We start from the raw sequence: 13217 nt of genomic DNA on the forward strand, positions 1-13217 counted from the left end.
AGTAAATTAGAAAGTTGCTTAAAATTACATGCTCTATCTGAATCACAAAAGAAAAAAATTTTGGTTCAATGTCCCTTTAACCGGACACCCACAGTGCTTGATTTGTTAAAGAAGTATGCTAGAGAAAAATGAACGATTCACAGTACTGTTTAATGCAACAACACACACATCTGCTACAATTACACTTACAAGAAAGCAAACAATTTAAATGGCTTATCTGATTCGCAAAAGTGAAAGTCTACGATTGGAACACGGCGTCCTTACAACTCCTCTACCTGAGCTGCCCTCAGCCAGAGAGACAGTCCTCAAGATCGATCCTTTGCTGTTATCACTGGATATTCAACCAAGCCGTGGGCCAAAACTTACACTGATCCTCTTTTTCGGTGTAAAGGAAGAAAACGCTACTTTGCAGACCTGCCCCTACGCATTTCGTTTGCTAACATGCAAGCTTTCTAAAGGGGTCCGAATAACAGGTGAAATTAAGCTTCTTTTAGTGAGATATGCCTAAGCAAACTTGGGAGTGTGCACTTTGTACAACACAGCTTGCACATAGTACTGTGTTGGCTGTATTAAAAAGTGACGGTAAGGATAGGGCATGACATTTTAAACAGCTTTCCAATTTACACCTTTGTTTTAATTTGCTTCATTCTCTTGATATCCTTTGTTGAAAAGCATACCTGGGTAGGCTCAGGAGCAGCAATGCACTACTGGGAACTATCTGCTGATTGATGGCTACCCATAAATACTCCTTGCTATTGGCTCACCTGATGTGTTCAGCTATCTCCAATTAGTACTGCTCCTTCAACAAAGTAGATGCCAAGAGAATGAAGCAAATTTGATAACAAAAGTAATTTGGAAAGCTGATAAATTGTGTGCTGTATCTGAATCATGAAAGAAAAATTTGGGATTTCATGTCCCTTTAACAAAGGATACCAAGCATTTTTTTATATTATATAATGGAGTCTAAATGTTTTTTTTTTTTGTTTGTTTTTTAATTAATTAATAATTAACAATTAAAGGGACATTTTACAATAGATTTTTCTTTGCATAAATGTTTTGTAGATAGTCCATTTATATAGCCCATCTGTTTTGGAACAATGTATATAGTTTTACTTATTTTTTAATAGCATTGTACTAATTTTCAGACTCTTAACCAAGCCCCATAGTATCAGATGTAGACCCAGGTCTATGGATTCGTGCTGCTATTGTTTGTATGATGATTTTTTATATGCAGGGAATGGGGGAGCATCTGTTTTCCCATCCCCTTTCAGTGGGTGTCCCAGTCTAACCTAATTAACAGTGCTAAACTGTGAGCTTATAAGTAAGTTTCTAAAAGGTTTTTACTGGATTGTTAAATTGGTATCTGTGCATATTCTTTTTATAGTAGTGTCTATTACATGTTATATGAAAATTTGTGTACATTGTCCCTTTAATTTTGATTTATGTCTCTTTAAAATCAACACTTTGCTGTTGTAATCTTTGCTAAAAATATTAACTCTAGACCAAAGGTCATATAGTCAGGGTTTTTTGTATTATCACGTGTTCATGTGCATTATTACTAGATCGGTATGAGGCACTTCCTTACAGACGTGCATTACTTCATCTGGAACAGATGCCCTTTTGGTCTGTGTCCTCATTACCATTACGTTTTTCACCTGACAGATTTGCTACCTTTATACATGGATTTATATGATATAATTTGTCTCTGATTATGCATCTTTGTGCTAATAATAGAAATATTAGGAATATTAAATTTAATATAAATTTAATAAGATGTGTATGTAATAAAATATTCATGTTGGGGGATGAAAACAGAGTATACATTGGTGAGACATGAACATAAATTATTTTATAGATTTTTAAAATGCACATTTTGATATTGAGAGAATATTTAGAAGGCGGTGAGAGTCCATGAGCCATCATATGTGAGATTAAATCCAGCCCACTAGGAGGGCTGCTGCAAAACTTTATAATTACAAGGTGTTACTGTCCATTTAAAGGCAGTTTGAATACTGCATATGATTTCATATCTCTTCTCTGTATTATCTTTTGTCTACAGTAAATGCTCATTTGATGATTATTTATTTTTTTCTGAAAAATTATTTTTCTTTTTTGCAGATCCGTTGGGAAGTCAATTTTACAGAACACAAGACCTGTACAGAAAAAGGCAAAAACAATCAGGTATTCATACATAGCTCTTTGTTTGTGTACGTTGCATGGTTGTTAAAGGGACACTGAACCCAAATTTTTTCTTTCTTTCATGTAATTAGCAAGAGTCCATGAGCTAGTGACGTATGGGATATACATTCCTACCAGGAGGGGCAAAGTTTCCCAAACCTCAAAATGCCTGTAAATACACCCCTCACCACACCCACAAATCAGTTTTTACAAACTTTGCCTCCCGTGGAGGTGGTGAAGTAAGTTTGTGCTAGATTCTACGTTGATATGCGCTCTGCAACAGGTTGGAGCCCGGTTTTCCTCTCAGTGTGCAGTGAATGTCAGAGGGATGTGAAGAGAGTATTGCCTATTTGAATTCAATGATCTCATTCTACGGGGTCTATTTCATAGGTTCTCTGTTATCGGTCGTAGAGATTCATCTCTTACCTCCCTTTTCAGATCGACGATATACTCTTATATATATCATTACCTCTACTGATTCTCGTTTGGCTTTCTACTACATGTAGATGAGTGTCCTGGGGTAAGTAAGTCTTATTTTTGTGACACTCTAAGCTATGTTTGGGCACTTCTATATAAAGTTCTAAATATTTGTGTTTAAACATTTATTTGCCTTGATTCAGGATGTTCAATATTCCTTATTTCAGACAGTCAGTTTCATTATTTGGGATAATGCATTTGAATAATAATTTTTTTCTTACCTTAAAATTTGACTTTTTTCCCTGTGGGCTGTTAGGCTCGCGAGGGCTGAAAATGCTTCATTTTATTGCGTCATTCTTGGCGCAGACTTTTTTGGCGCAAAAAAAATTCTTTGTTATTTCCGGCGTCATACTTGTCACCGGAAGTTGCGTCATTTTTGACGTTTTTGTGCCAAAAAAGTTGGCGTTACCGGATGTGGCGTCATTTTTGGCGCTAAAAGCATTTAGGCACCAAATAATGTGGGCGTCTTTTTTGGCGCTAAAAAATATGGGCGTCATTATTGTCTCCACATTATTTAAGTCTCATTGTTTATTTGCTTCTGGTTGCTAGAAGCTTGTTCACTGGCATTTTTTCCCATTCCTGAAACTGTCATTTAAGGAATTTGATCAATTTTGCTTTATATGTTGTTTTTTCTATTACATATTGCAAGATGTCTCAGATTGACCCTGAATCAGAAGATACTTCTGGAAAATCGCTGCCTGATGCTGGACCTACCAAAGTTAAGTGTATTTGCTGTAAACTTATGGTATCTGTTCCTCCAGCTGTTGTTTGTAATGAATGTCATGACAAACTTGTTAATGCAGATAATATTTCCTTTAGTAATGTTACATTACCTGTTGCTGTTCCATCAACATCTAATACTCAGAGTGTTCCTGTTAACATAAGACATTTTGTTTCTAAATCCATTAAGAAGGCTATGTCTGTTATTCCTCCTTCTAGTAAACGTAAAAGGTCTTTTAAAACTTCTCATTTTTCAGATGAATTTTTAAATGAACATCATCATTCTGATTCTGATAATGTTTCCTCTGGTTCAGAGGATTCTGTTTCAGAGGTTGATGCTGATAAATCTTCATATTTATTCAAAATGGAATTTATTCGTTCTTTACTTAAAGAAGTTTTAATTGCATTAGAAATAGAGGATTCTGGTCCTCTTGATACTAAATCTAAACGTTTAAATAAGGTTTTTAAATCTCCTGTAGTTATTCCCAGAAGTCTTTCCTGTCCCTGATGCTATTTCTGAAGTAATTTCCAGGGAATGGAATAATTTGGGTAATTCATTTACTCCTTCTAAACGTTTTAAGCAATTATATCCTGTGCCATCTGACAGATTAGAGTTTTGGGACAAAATCCCTAAGGTTGATGGGGCTATCTCTACTCTTGCTAAACGTACTACTATTCCTACGGCAGATAGTACTTCCTTTAAGGATCCTTTAGATAGGAAAATTGAATCCTTTCTAAGAAAAGCTTACTTATGTTCAGGTAATCTTCTTAGACCTGCTATATCTTTAGCGGATGTTGCTGCAGCTTCAACTTTTTGGTTAGAAGCTTTAGTGCAACAAGTAACAGATCATAATTCTCATAGCATTGTTAATCTTCTTCAACATGCTAATAATTTTATTTGTGATGCCATCTTTGATATCATTAGGGTTGATGTCAGGTATATGTCTCTAGCTATTTTAGCTAGAAGAGCTTTATGGCTTAAAATTTGGAATGCTGATATGTCTTCTAAGTCAACTTTGCTTTCCCTTTCTTTCCAGGGTAATAAATTATTTGGTTCACAGTTGGATTCTATTATTTCAACTGTTACTGGGGGGAAAGGAACTTTTTTACCACAGGATAAAAAATCTAAAGGTAAATTTAGGTCTAATAATCGTTTTCGTTCCTTTCGTCACAATAAGGAACAAAAGCCTGATCCTTCCCCTACAGGAGCGGTATCAGTTTGGAAACCATCTCCAGTCTGGAATAAATCCAAGCCTTTTAGAAAGCCAAAGCCAGCTCCCAAGTCAACATGAAGGTGCGGCCCTCATTCCAGCCCAGCTGGTAGGGGGCAGATTACGGTTTTTCAAAGAAATTTGGATCAATTCCGTTCACAATCTTTGGATTCAGAAAATTGTTTCAGAAGGGTACAGAATAGGCTTCAAGATAAGGCCTCCTGCAAGAAGATTTTTTCTTTCCCGTGTCCCAGTAAATCCAGTGAAGGCTCAAGCATTTCTGAAATGTGTTTCAGATCTAGAGTTGGCTGGAGTAATTATGCCAGTTCCAGTTCTGGAACAGGGGCTGGGGTTTTACTCAAGTCTCTTTATTGTACCAAAGAAGGGGAATTCCTTCAGACCAGTTCTGGATTTAAAAATATTGAATCATCATGTAAGGATACCAACATTCAAAATGGTAAGTATAAGGATTATTCTGCCTTTTGTTCAGCAAGGGCATTATATGTCCACAATAGATTTACAGGATGCATATCTGCATATTCCGATTCATCAAGATCACTATCAGTTTCTGAGATTCTCTTTCCTAGACGAGCATTACCAGTTTGTGGCTCTGCCGTTTGGCCTAGCAACAGCTCCAAGGATTTTTACAAAGGTTCTCGGTGCCCCTTGTCTCTGATAGACAAGAAACGTCTAAAATTGGTTTCAGCTTGTCGAAACCTTCAGTCTCAATCATTCCCTTCGGTAGCCTTATGCATGGAAATTCTAGGTCTTATGACTGCTGCATCGGACGCGATCCCCTTTGCTCGTTTTCACATGCAACCTCTTCAGCTTTGTATGCTGAACCAGTGGTGCAGGGATTATACAAAGATATCTTAATTAATATCTTTAAAAACGATTGTATGACACTCTCTGACGTGTTGGACAGACCACCATCGTTTAGTTCAGGGGGCTTCTTTTGTTCTTCCAACCTGGACTGTGATTTCAACAGATGCAAGTCTGACAGGTTGGGGAGCTGTTTGGGGGTCTCTGACAGCACAAGGGGTTTGGGAATCTCAGGAGGTGAGATTACCGATCGATATTTTGGAACTCCGTGCAATTTTCAGAGCTCTTCAGTCATGGCCTCTTCTAAAGAGAGAGTTGTTCATTTGTTTTCAGACGGACAATGTCACGACTGTGGCATATGTCAATCATCAAGGAGGGACTCACAGTCCTCTGGCTATGAAAGAAGTATCTTGAATATTGGTATGGGCGGAATCCAGCTCCTGTCTAATTTTTGCGGTCCATATCCCAGGTATAGACAATTGGGAAGCAGATTATCTCAGTCGCCAAACGTTACATCCGGGCGAATGGTCTCTTCACCCAGAGGTATTTCTTCAGATTGTTCAAATGTGGGGACTTCCAGAAATAGATCTGATGGCTTCTCATCTAAACAAGAAACTTCCCAGGTATCTGTCCAGATCCAGGGATCCTCAGGCGGAGGCAGTGGATGCATTGTCACTTCCTTGGAAGTATCATCCTGCCTATATCTTTCCGCCTCTAGTTCTTCTTCCAAGAGTAATTTTCAAGATTCTAACGGAGTGCTTGTTTGTTCTGCTGGTGGCTCCAGCATGGCCTCACAGGTTTTGGTATGCGGATCTTGTCCGGATGGCCACTTGACAACCGTGGACTCTTCTGTTAAGACCAGACCTTCTATCGCAAGGTCCTTTTTTCCATCAGGATCTGAAATCCTTAAATTTGAAGGTATGGAGATTGAACGCTTGATTCTCAGTCATAGAGGTTTCTCTGACTCTGTGATTAATACTATGTTACAGGCTCGTAAATCTGTATCTAGGAAGATATATTATCGAGTCTGGAAGATTTACATTTCTTGGTGTCTTTCTCATCATTTTTCTTGGCATTCTTTTAGAATTCCTAGAATTTTACAGTTTCTTCAGGATGGTTTGGATAAAGGTTTGTCTGCAAGTTCCTTGAAAGGACAAATCTCTGCTCTTTCTGTTCTTTTTCACAGAAAGATTGCTAGTCTTCCTGATATTCATTGTTTTGTACAAGCTTTGGTTCGTATAAAACCTGTTATTAAGTCAATTTCTCCTCCTTGGAGTTTGAATTTGGTTCTGGGAGCTCTTCAAGCTCCTCCGTTTGAACCTATGCATTCGCTGGATATTAAATTACTTTCTTGGAAAGTTTTGTTTCTTTTGGCCATCTCTTCTGCTAGAAGAGTTTCTGAATTATCTGCTCTTTCTTGTGAGTCTCCTTTTCTGATTTTTCATCAGGATAAGGTGGTGTTGCGAACTTCTTTTAAATTTTTACCTAAGGTTGTTAATTCTAACAACATTAGTAGAGAAATTGTGGTTCCTTCATTGTGTCCTAATCCTAAGAATTCTAAGGAAAGATAGTTGCATTCTTTGGATTTAGTTAGAGCTTTGAAATATTATGTTGAAGCTACTAAAAATTTCTGAAAGACTTCTAGTCTATTTGTTATCTTTTCCGGTTCTAGGAAAGGTCAGAAGTCCTCTACCATTTCTTTGGGGTCTTGGTTAAAGTCTTTGATTCATCATGCTTATGTCGAGTCGGGTAAAACTCCGCCTCAAAGGATTACAGCTCATTCTACTAGGTCAGTTTTTACTTTCTGGGCGTTTAGGAATGAAGCTTCGGTTGATTAGATTTGCAAAGCAGCAACTTGGTCTTCTTTGCATACTTTCACTAAATTCTACCATTTTGATGTGTTTTCTTCTTCTGAATCAGTTTTTGGTAGAAAAGTACTTCAGGCAGCTGTTTCAGTTTGATTCTTCTGCTTATAATTTCAGTTTTTTTCATTATAAGATTTAAACTTTATTTTGGGTGTGGATTATTTTCAGCGGAATTGGCTGTCTTTATTTTATTCCTCCCTCTCTAGTGACTCTTGCGTGGAAGATCCACATCTTGGGTATTCATTATCCCATACGTCACTAGCTCCATGAGGCCCACCCTTTTTTGTGGTGGTTATGATTTTTTTGTATAAAGCACAATTATTCCAATTCCTTATTTTTTATGCTTTCGCACTTTTGTCTTATCACCCCACTTCTTGGCTATGCGTTAAACTGATTTGTGGGTGTGGTGAGGGGTGTATTTATAGGCATTTTGAGGTTTGGGAAACTTTGCCCCTCCTGGTAGGAATGTATATCCCATACGTCACTAGCTCATGGACTCTTGCTAATATGAAAGAAATGAATTTATCAGGTAAGTTCTTACATAAATTATGTTTTTGTGATTCAGATAGAGAATGCAATTTTAAGCAACTTTCTAATTTACTCCTATTATCAATTTTTTCTTAGTTCTCTTGCTAGCTTTATTTGAAAAATAAAAATAAAATTTGATTCAGCACTTATTTATTGGTGGGTGAATTTACCCAGGTTGCTCACCAAAAATGGGCCGGCATCTAAACGTACATTCTTGCTTTTCAAATAAAGATACCAGAGAATGAATAAAATTTGACAATAGGAGTAAATTAGAAAGTTGCTTAAAATTGCATGCTCTATCTGAATCACAAAAGGAAAAATTTGGGTTCAGTGTCCCTTTAAGTGGTTTACTAGCGCAGCTTTGCCAACAGCTATAGACCTTCTTCCTACTAATGAAAGGCTCCCCTGCATTAGGATTGTAAACACTCGGCGCATGTCTATGTATAGACTGACTGCTACGGGGCCCCCAGCACTGCAGCTGCTGCACCAATGGTAGTTCCGCCCCCTTGGCAGCACAATTTCCTGCCATATAGTGCTCCAGGCGCCTACCGATGTATCTCTTCAACAAAGAATACCATAGGAACAAAGCAAATTTAATAAAGTAAATTGGAAACTTTTATTTTTTTTAATTGTATCCTCTGAATCACAAAATATTTTTTTTCAAGTTGTCTCATGTTTGAGATAGGACATACAATTTTAAACAATGTTCCAATTTAATTCTATTATCAAATGTACTTCATTCTCATGATAGCCTTTGTTGAAGGATAAGTAGGTAGACTCAGGAGCTGTATTTGTATAGATATATTGATTGTTAAAGGGACATGAAACCCAAAATTTTTCTTTCATGATTCAGAAAGAGAATACAATTTTAAACAACTTTACAATTTACTTCTATTATTTAATTTGCTTCCTTCTCTTGTTATCCTTTGCTGAAAGGTTTATCTAGGTAAGCTCAGGGTCAGTAGAGAACCTAGGTTCTAACAGTTTATTGGTGGCTGCATATATATATATTTATTATGATTGGCTTACCCATGTGTTCAGTTAGAAACCATTACTGTGTTGCTGCTCCTTCAACAAATGATACCAAGAGAATTAAACAAATTAGATAATAGAAGTAAATTAGAAAGTTGTTTAAAATTGTATTCTCTATCTGAATCATGAAAGAAATTTTTTGGGTTTCATGGCCCTTTAAGGACTATTAGGCCCAAAACGTACTTTGTTTTTGATTTTTTTTCTGGGCTTTGGTGTGGAGCCTGGCAGTGAGCACACATAAGCTGGTGCTGAATTACTTTTCAATTACTTAGACTCAGGAGTGTGCCACAGGTCTTGAGCCCTATATGGCAGCAGTTTTTACAACAATGTATAACATTGTTTCAAATATTTTTGCAAACACTCCTGCCCTATAGTAATTATCATTGTAAAACATTGTTCATACATTTAACAAACACTTAGCACATATAGTGTTAAGGACATTGGCATGATCCTGATGCTCTTCAAATAGGGGTACTACGTAGGGTTGCAACCATCTCTTACTTCCAGGGTTCTCACTTATTTACACAGTCTCACACGTTCCCTTTTTTCTCTGCTCTTAGAACATTTCTCTCCCTTTAAAAGGGCATTCCAGCCAAAATTGGAATCCACATGGATGTATTTCAGTTCTGAATAGAAGCATGTTTGTAATATACATGTATTAGCAAAAATGCTTCTAATACGAGGTATAGCGGTTTTAAAAGTGTATTTAAGTATGCACAGTGCACCAGCATTTTAAACACAGCACTTGTTCAGAGAGCCTGTGGTGCTTATACATTCTGGTAATGACTCAATTTTGCTAATTGCTGACGTGATACAAGACCCACTGGTGCTCTGAGCAGCTGCCATATTTAAAATGCTAGTGCACTAAGAATATCTAGCAATGCTTCACATGCCCGTGCAGAGAAAAAACATAATTTATGTAAGAATTTACCTGAGAAATTAATTTCTTTCATATTGGCAAGAGTCCATGAGCTAGTGACGTATGGGATATACAATCCTACCAGGAGGGGCAAAGTTTCCCAAACCTCAAAATGCCTATAAATACACCCCTCACCACACCCACAATTCAGTTTAACAAATAGCCAAGAAGTGGGGTGATAAGAAAGGAGCAAAAAGCATCAACAAGGAATTGGAAAAACTGTGCTTTATACAAAAAAAATCATAACCACCACAAAAAGGGTGGGCCTCATGGACTCTTGCCAATATGAAAGAAATTAATTTATCAGGTAAATTCTTACATAAATTATGTTTTCTTTCATGTAATTGGCAAGAGTCCAGGAGCTAGTGAGGTATGGGATAGCAAATACCCAAGATGTGGAACTCCACGCAAGAATCACTAGAAAGAGAGAGGGAGGGATAAAAATAAAGACGGCCAATTCCGCTGAAAAAATAATCCACAACCCAAATCAAAAGTTTTAATCTTTATAATGAAAAAAACTGAAATTATAAGCAGAAGAATCAAACTGAAACAGCTGCCTGAAGTACTTTTCTACCAAAAACTGCTTCTGAAGAGGAAAAAACATCAAAATGGTAGAATTTAGTAAAAGTATGCAAAGAAGACCAAGTTGCTGCTTTGCAAATCTGATCAACAGAAGCTTCATTCTTAAAAGCCCAGGAAGTGGAAACTGACCTAGTAGAATGAGCCGTAATCCTCGGAGGCGGGGATTTACCCGACTACAAATAAGCATGATGAATCAAAAGCTTTAACCAAGATGCCAAAGAAATAGCAGAAGCCTTCTGACCTTTCCTAGAACCAGAAAAGATAACAAATAGACTAGAAGTCTTCCTGAAATCTTTAGTAGCTTCAACATAATATTTCAAAGCTCTTACCACATCCAAAGAATGTAAAGATCTCTCCAGAGAATTCTTAGGATTAGGACACAAAAAGGGACAACTATTTCTCTACTAATGTTGTTGGAGTTCACAACTTTAGTTTAAAATTTAAATGAAGTCCGCAAAACCGCCTTATCCTGATGAAAAATCAGAAAAGGAGACTCACAAGAAAGAGCAGATAATTGAGAAACTCTTCTAGCAGAAGAGATGGCCAAAAGGAGAACAACACTTTCTAAGAAAGTAATTTAATGTCCAGAGAATGCATAGGCTCAAATGGAGGAGCCTGTAAAGCCTTCAAAACCAAATTAAGACTCCAGGGAGGAGAAATTGATTTAATGACAGGCTTGATACAAACCAAAGCCTGTACAAAACAATGAATATCAGGGAGTTTAGCAATTTTTCTGCGGAATAGAACAGAAAGAGCAGAGATTTGTCCTTTCAAGGAACTTGCAGACAAACCCTTATCTAAACCATCCTGAAGAAACTGTAAAAGAGTACATGAAATGTAAGTCTTCCAAACTCGATAATAAATCTTTATAGAAACAGATTTACGAGCCTGCAACATAGTAATAATCACTGAGTCAGAGAAACCTCTATGACAAAGCACTAAGCGTTCAATTTCCATACCTTCAAATTTAATGATTTGAGATCCTGATGGAAAAACGGACCTTGAGATAGAAGGTCTGGCCTTAACGGAAGTGGCCAAGGTTGGCAACTGGACATCCGAATAAGATCCGCATACCAAAACCTGTGTGGCCATGCTGGAGCCACCAGCAGTACAAACAAACGCTCCATTATGATTTTGGAAATCACTCTTGGAAGAAGAACTAGAGGTGGAAAAATATAGGCAGGTTGATAACTCCAAGGAAGTGTCAACGCATCCACTGCTTCCGCCTGAGGATCCCTGGACCTGGACAGATACCTGGGAAGTTTCCTGTTTAGATGAGAAGCCATCAGATCTATTTCTGGAAGCCCCCACATCTGAACAATCTGAAAAAAACACATCTGGGTGAAGAGACCACTCTCCCGGATGAAAAGTCTGACGACTGAGATAATCCGCTTCCCAATTGTCTATACCTGGGATATGGACAGCAGAAATTAGACAGGAGCTGGATTCCTCCCAAGCAAGTATCCGAGATACTTCTTTCATAGTTTGAGGACTGTGAGTCCCACCCTGATGATTGACATACGCCACGGTTGTGACATTGTCTGTCTGAAAACAAATAAACGGCTCTCTCTTCAGTAGAGGCCAAAACTGAAGAGCTCTGAGAATCGCACAGAGTTCCAAAATATTGATTGGCAATCTCGCCTCTTGAGATTTCCAAACCCCCTGCGCAGTTAGAGATCCCCAGACAGATCCCCAACCTGAAAGCTTCGCATCTGTTGTGATCACAGTCCAGGTTGGACGAACAAAAGTCAATGTTCGACTTTCTCTGACTTGTTGTTAGATCACCATCGTATTGTTCAAGGGGCCTCTTTTGTTCGTCCAACCTGGACTGTGATCACAACAGCTCTGAGAATCGCACAGAGTTCCAAAATATTGATTGGCAATCTCGCCTCTTGAGATTTCCAAACCCCCTGCGCAGTCAGAGATCCCCAGACAGCTCCCCAACCTGAAAGCTTCGCATCTGTTGTGATCACAGTCAAGGTTGGACGAACAAAAGAGGCCCCTTGAACTATACGATGGTGATCTAACCACCAAGTCAGAGAAAGTCGAACATTGAGATTTAAGGATATTAATTGTGATATCTTTGTATAATCCCTGCACCATTGGTTCAGCATACAGAGCTGAAGAGGTCTCATGTGAAAACGAGCAAAGGGGATCGTGTCCGATGCTGCAGTCATAAGACCTAAAACCTCCATGCACATAGCTACTGAAAGGAATGATTGAAACTGAAGGTTCCAACAGGCTGCAACCAATTTCAGGCATCTCTTTAGAGACAAAGTCATGGATACTGAATCTATTTGGAAACCTAAAAAGGTTACCCTTGTCTGAGGAATCTAAGAACTTTTTGGTAAATTGATCCTCCAACCATGTATTTGAAGAAACAACACTAGTTGATTCGTGTGAGATTCTGCAGAACGTAAAGACTGAGCAAGTACCAAGATATCGTCCAAATAAGGAAACACTGCAATACCCTGCTCTCTGATTACAGAGAGTAGGGCACCGAGAACCTTTGAAAAGATCCTTGGAGCTGTCGCTAGGCCAAAAGGAAGAGCAACAAATTGGTAATGCTTGTCTAGAAAAGAGAATCTCAGGAACTGATAGTGATCTGGATGAATCGGAATATGAAGATATGCATCCTGTAAGTCTATTGTGGACATATAATGCCCTTGCTGAACAAAAGTCAAAATAGTCCTTATAGTCACTATTTTGAATGTTGGTATTCTTACATAACGATTCAAAATTTTTAGATCCAGAACTGGTCTGAAAGAATTCTCCTTCTTTGGGATAATGAACAGATTTGAATAAAACCCCAGACCCCGTTCCTGAAAAGGAACCGGCACAATTCCCCCAGATAACTCCAGGTCTGAAACACACTTCAGGAAA

At 38.0% G+C, this 13217-nt stretch overlaps 1 protein-coding gene across 1 annotated transcript in view; it reads left to right on the plus strand.

The window, feature by feature from the left end:
• The window catches only part of SEMA4G (semaphorin 4G), a 531345-nt gene that overhangs the window by 224668 nt on the left and 293460 nt on the right, over positions 1–13217 (plus strand). Inside the window, exon 4 of the mRNA XM_053692470.1 lies at positions 2119–2181. Within this exon, the coding sequence (XP_053548445.1) occupies positions 2119–2181 (63 nt within the window). The remainder of the gene's footprint in view (positions 1–2118; positions 2182–13217) is intronic.

The sequence above is a fragment of the Bombina bombina genome, chromosome 9 (assembly GCF_027579735.1).
Source record: "Bombina bombina isolate aBomBom1 chromosome 9, aBomBom1.pri, whole genome shotgun sequence".
Lineage (NCBI taxonomy): Eukaryota > Metazoa > Chordata > Amphibia > Anura > Bombinatoridae > Bombina > Bombina bombina.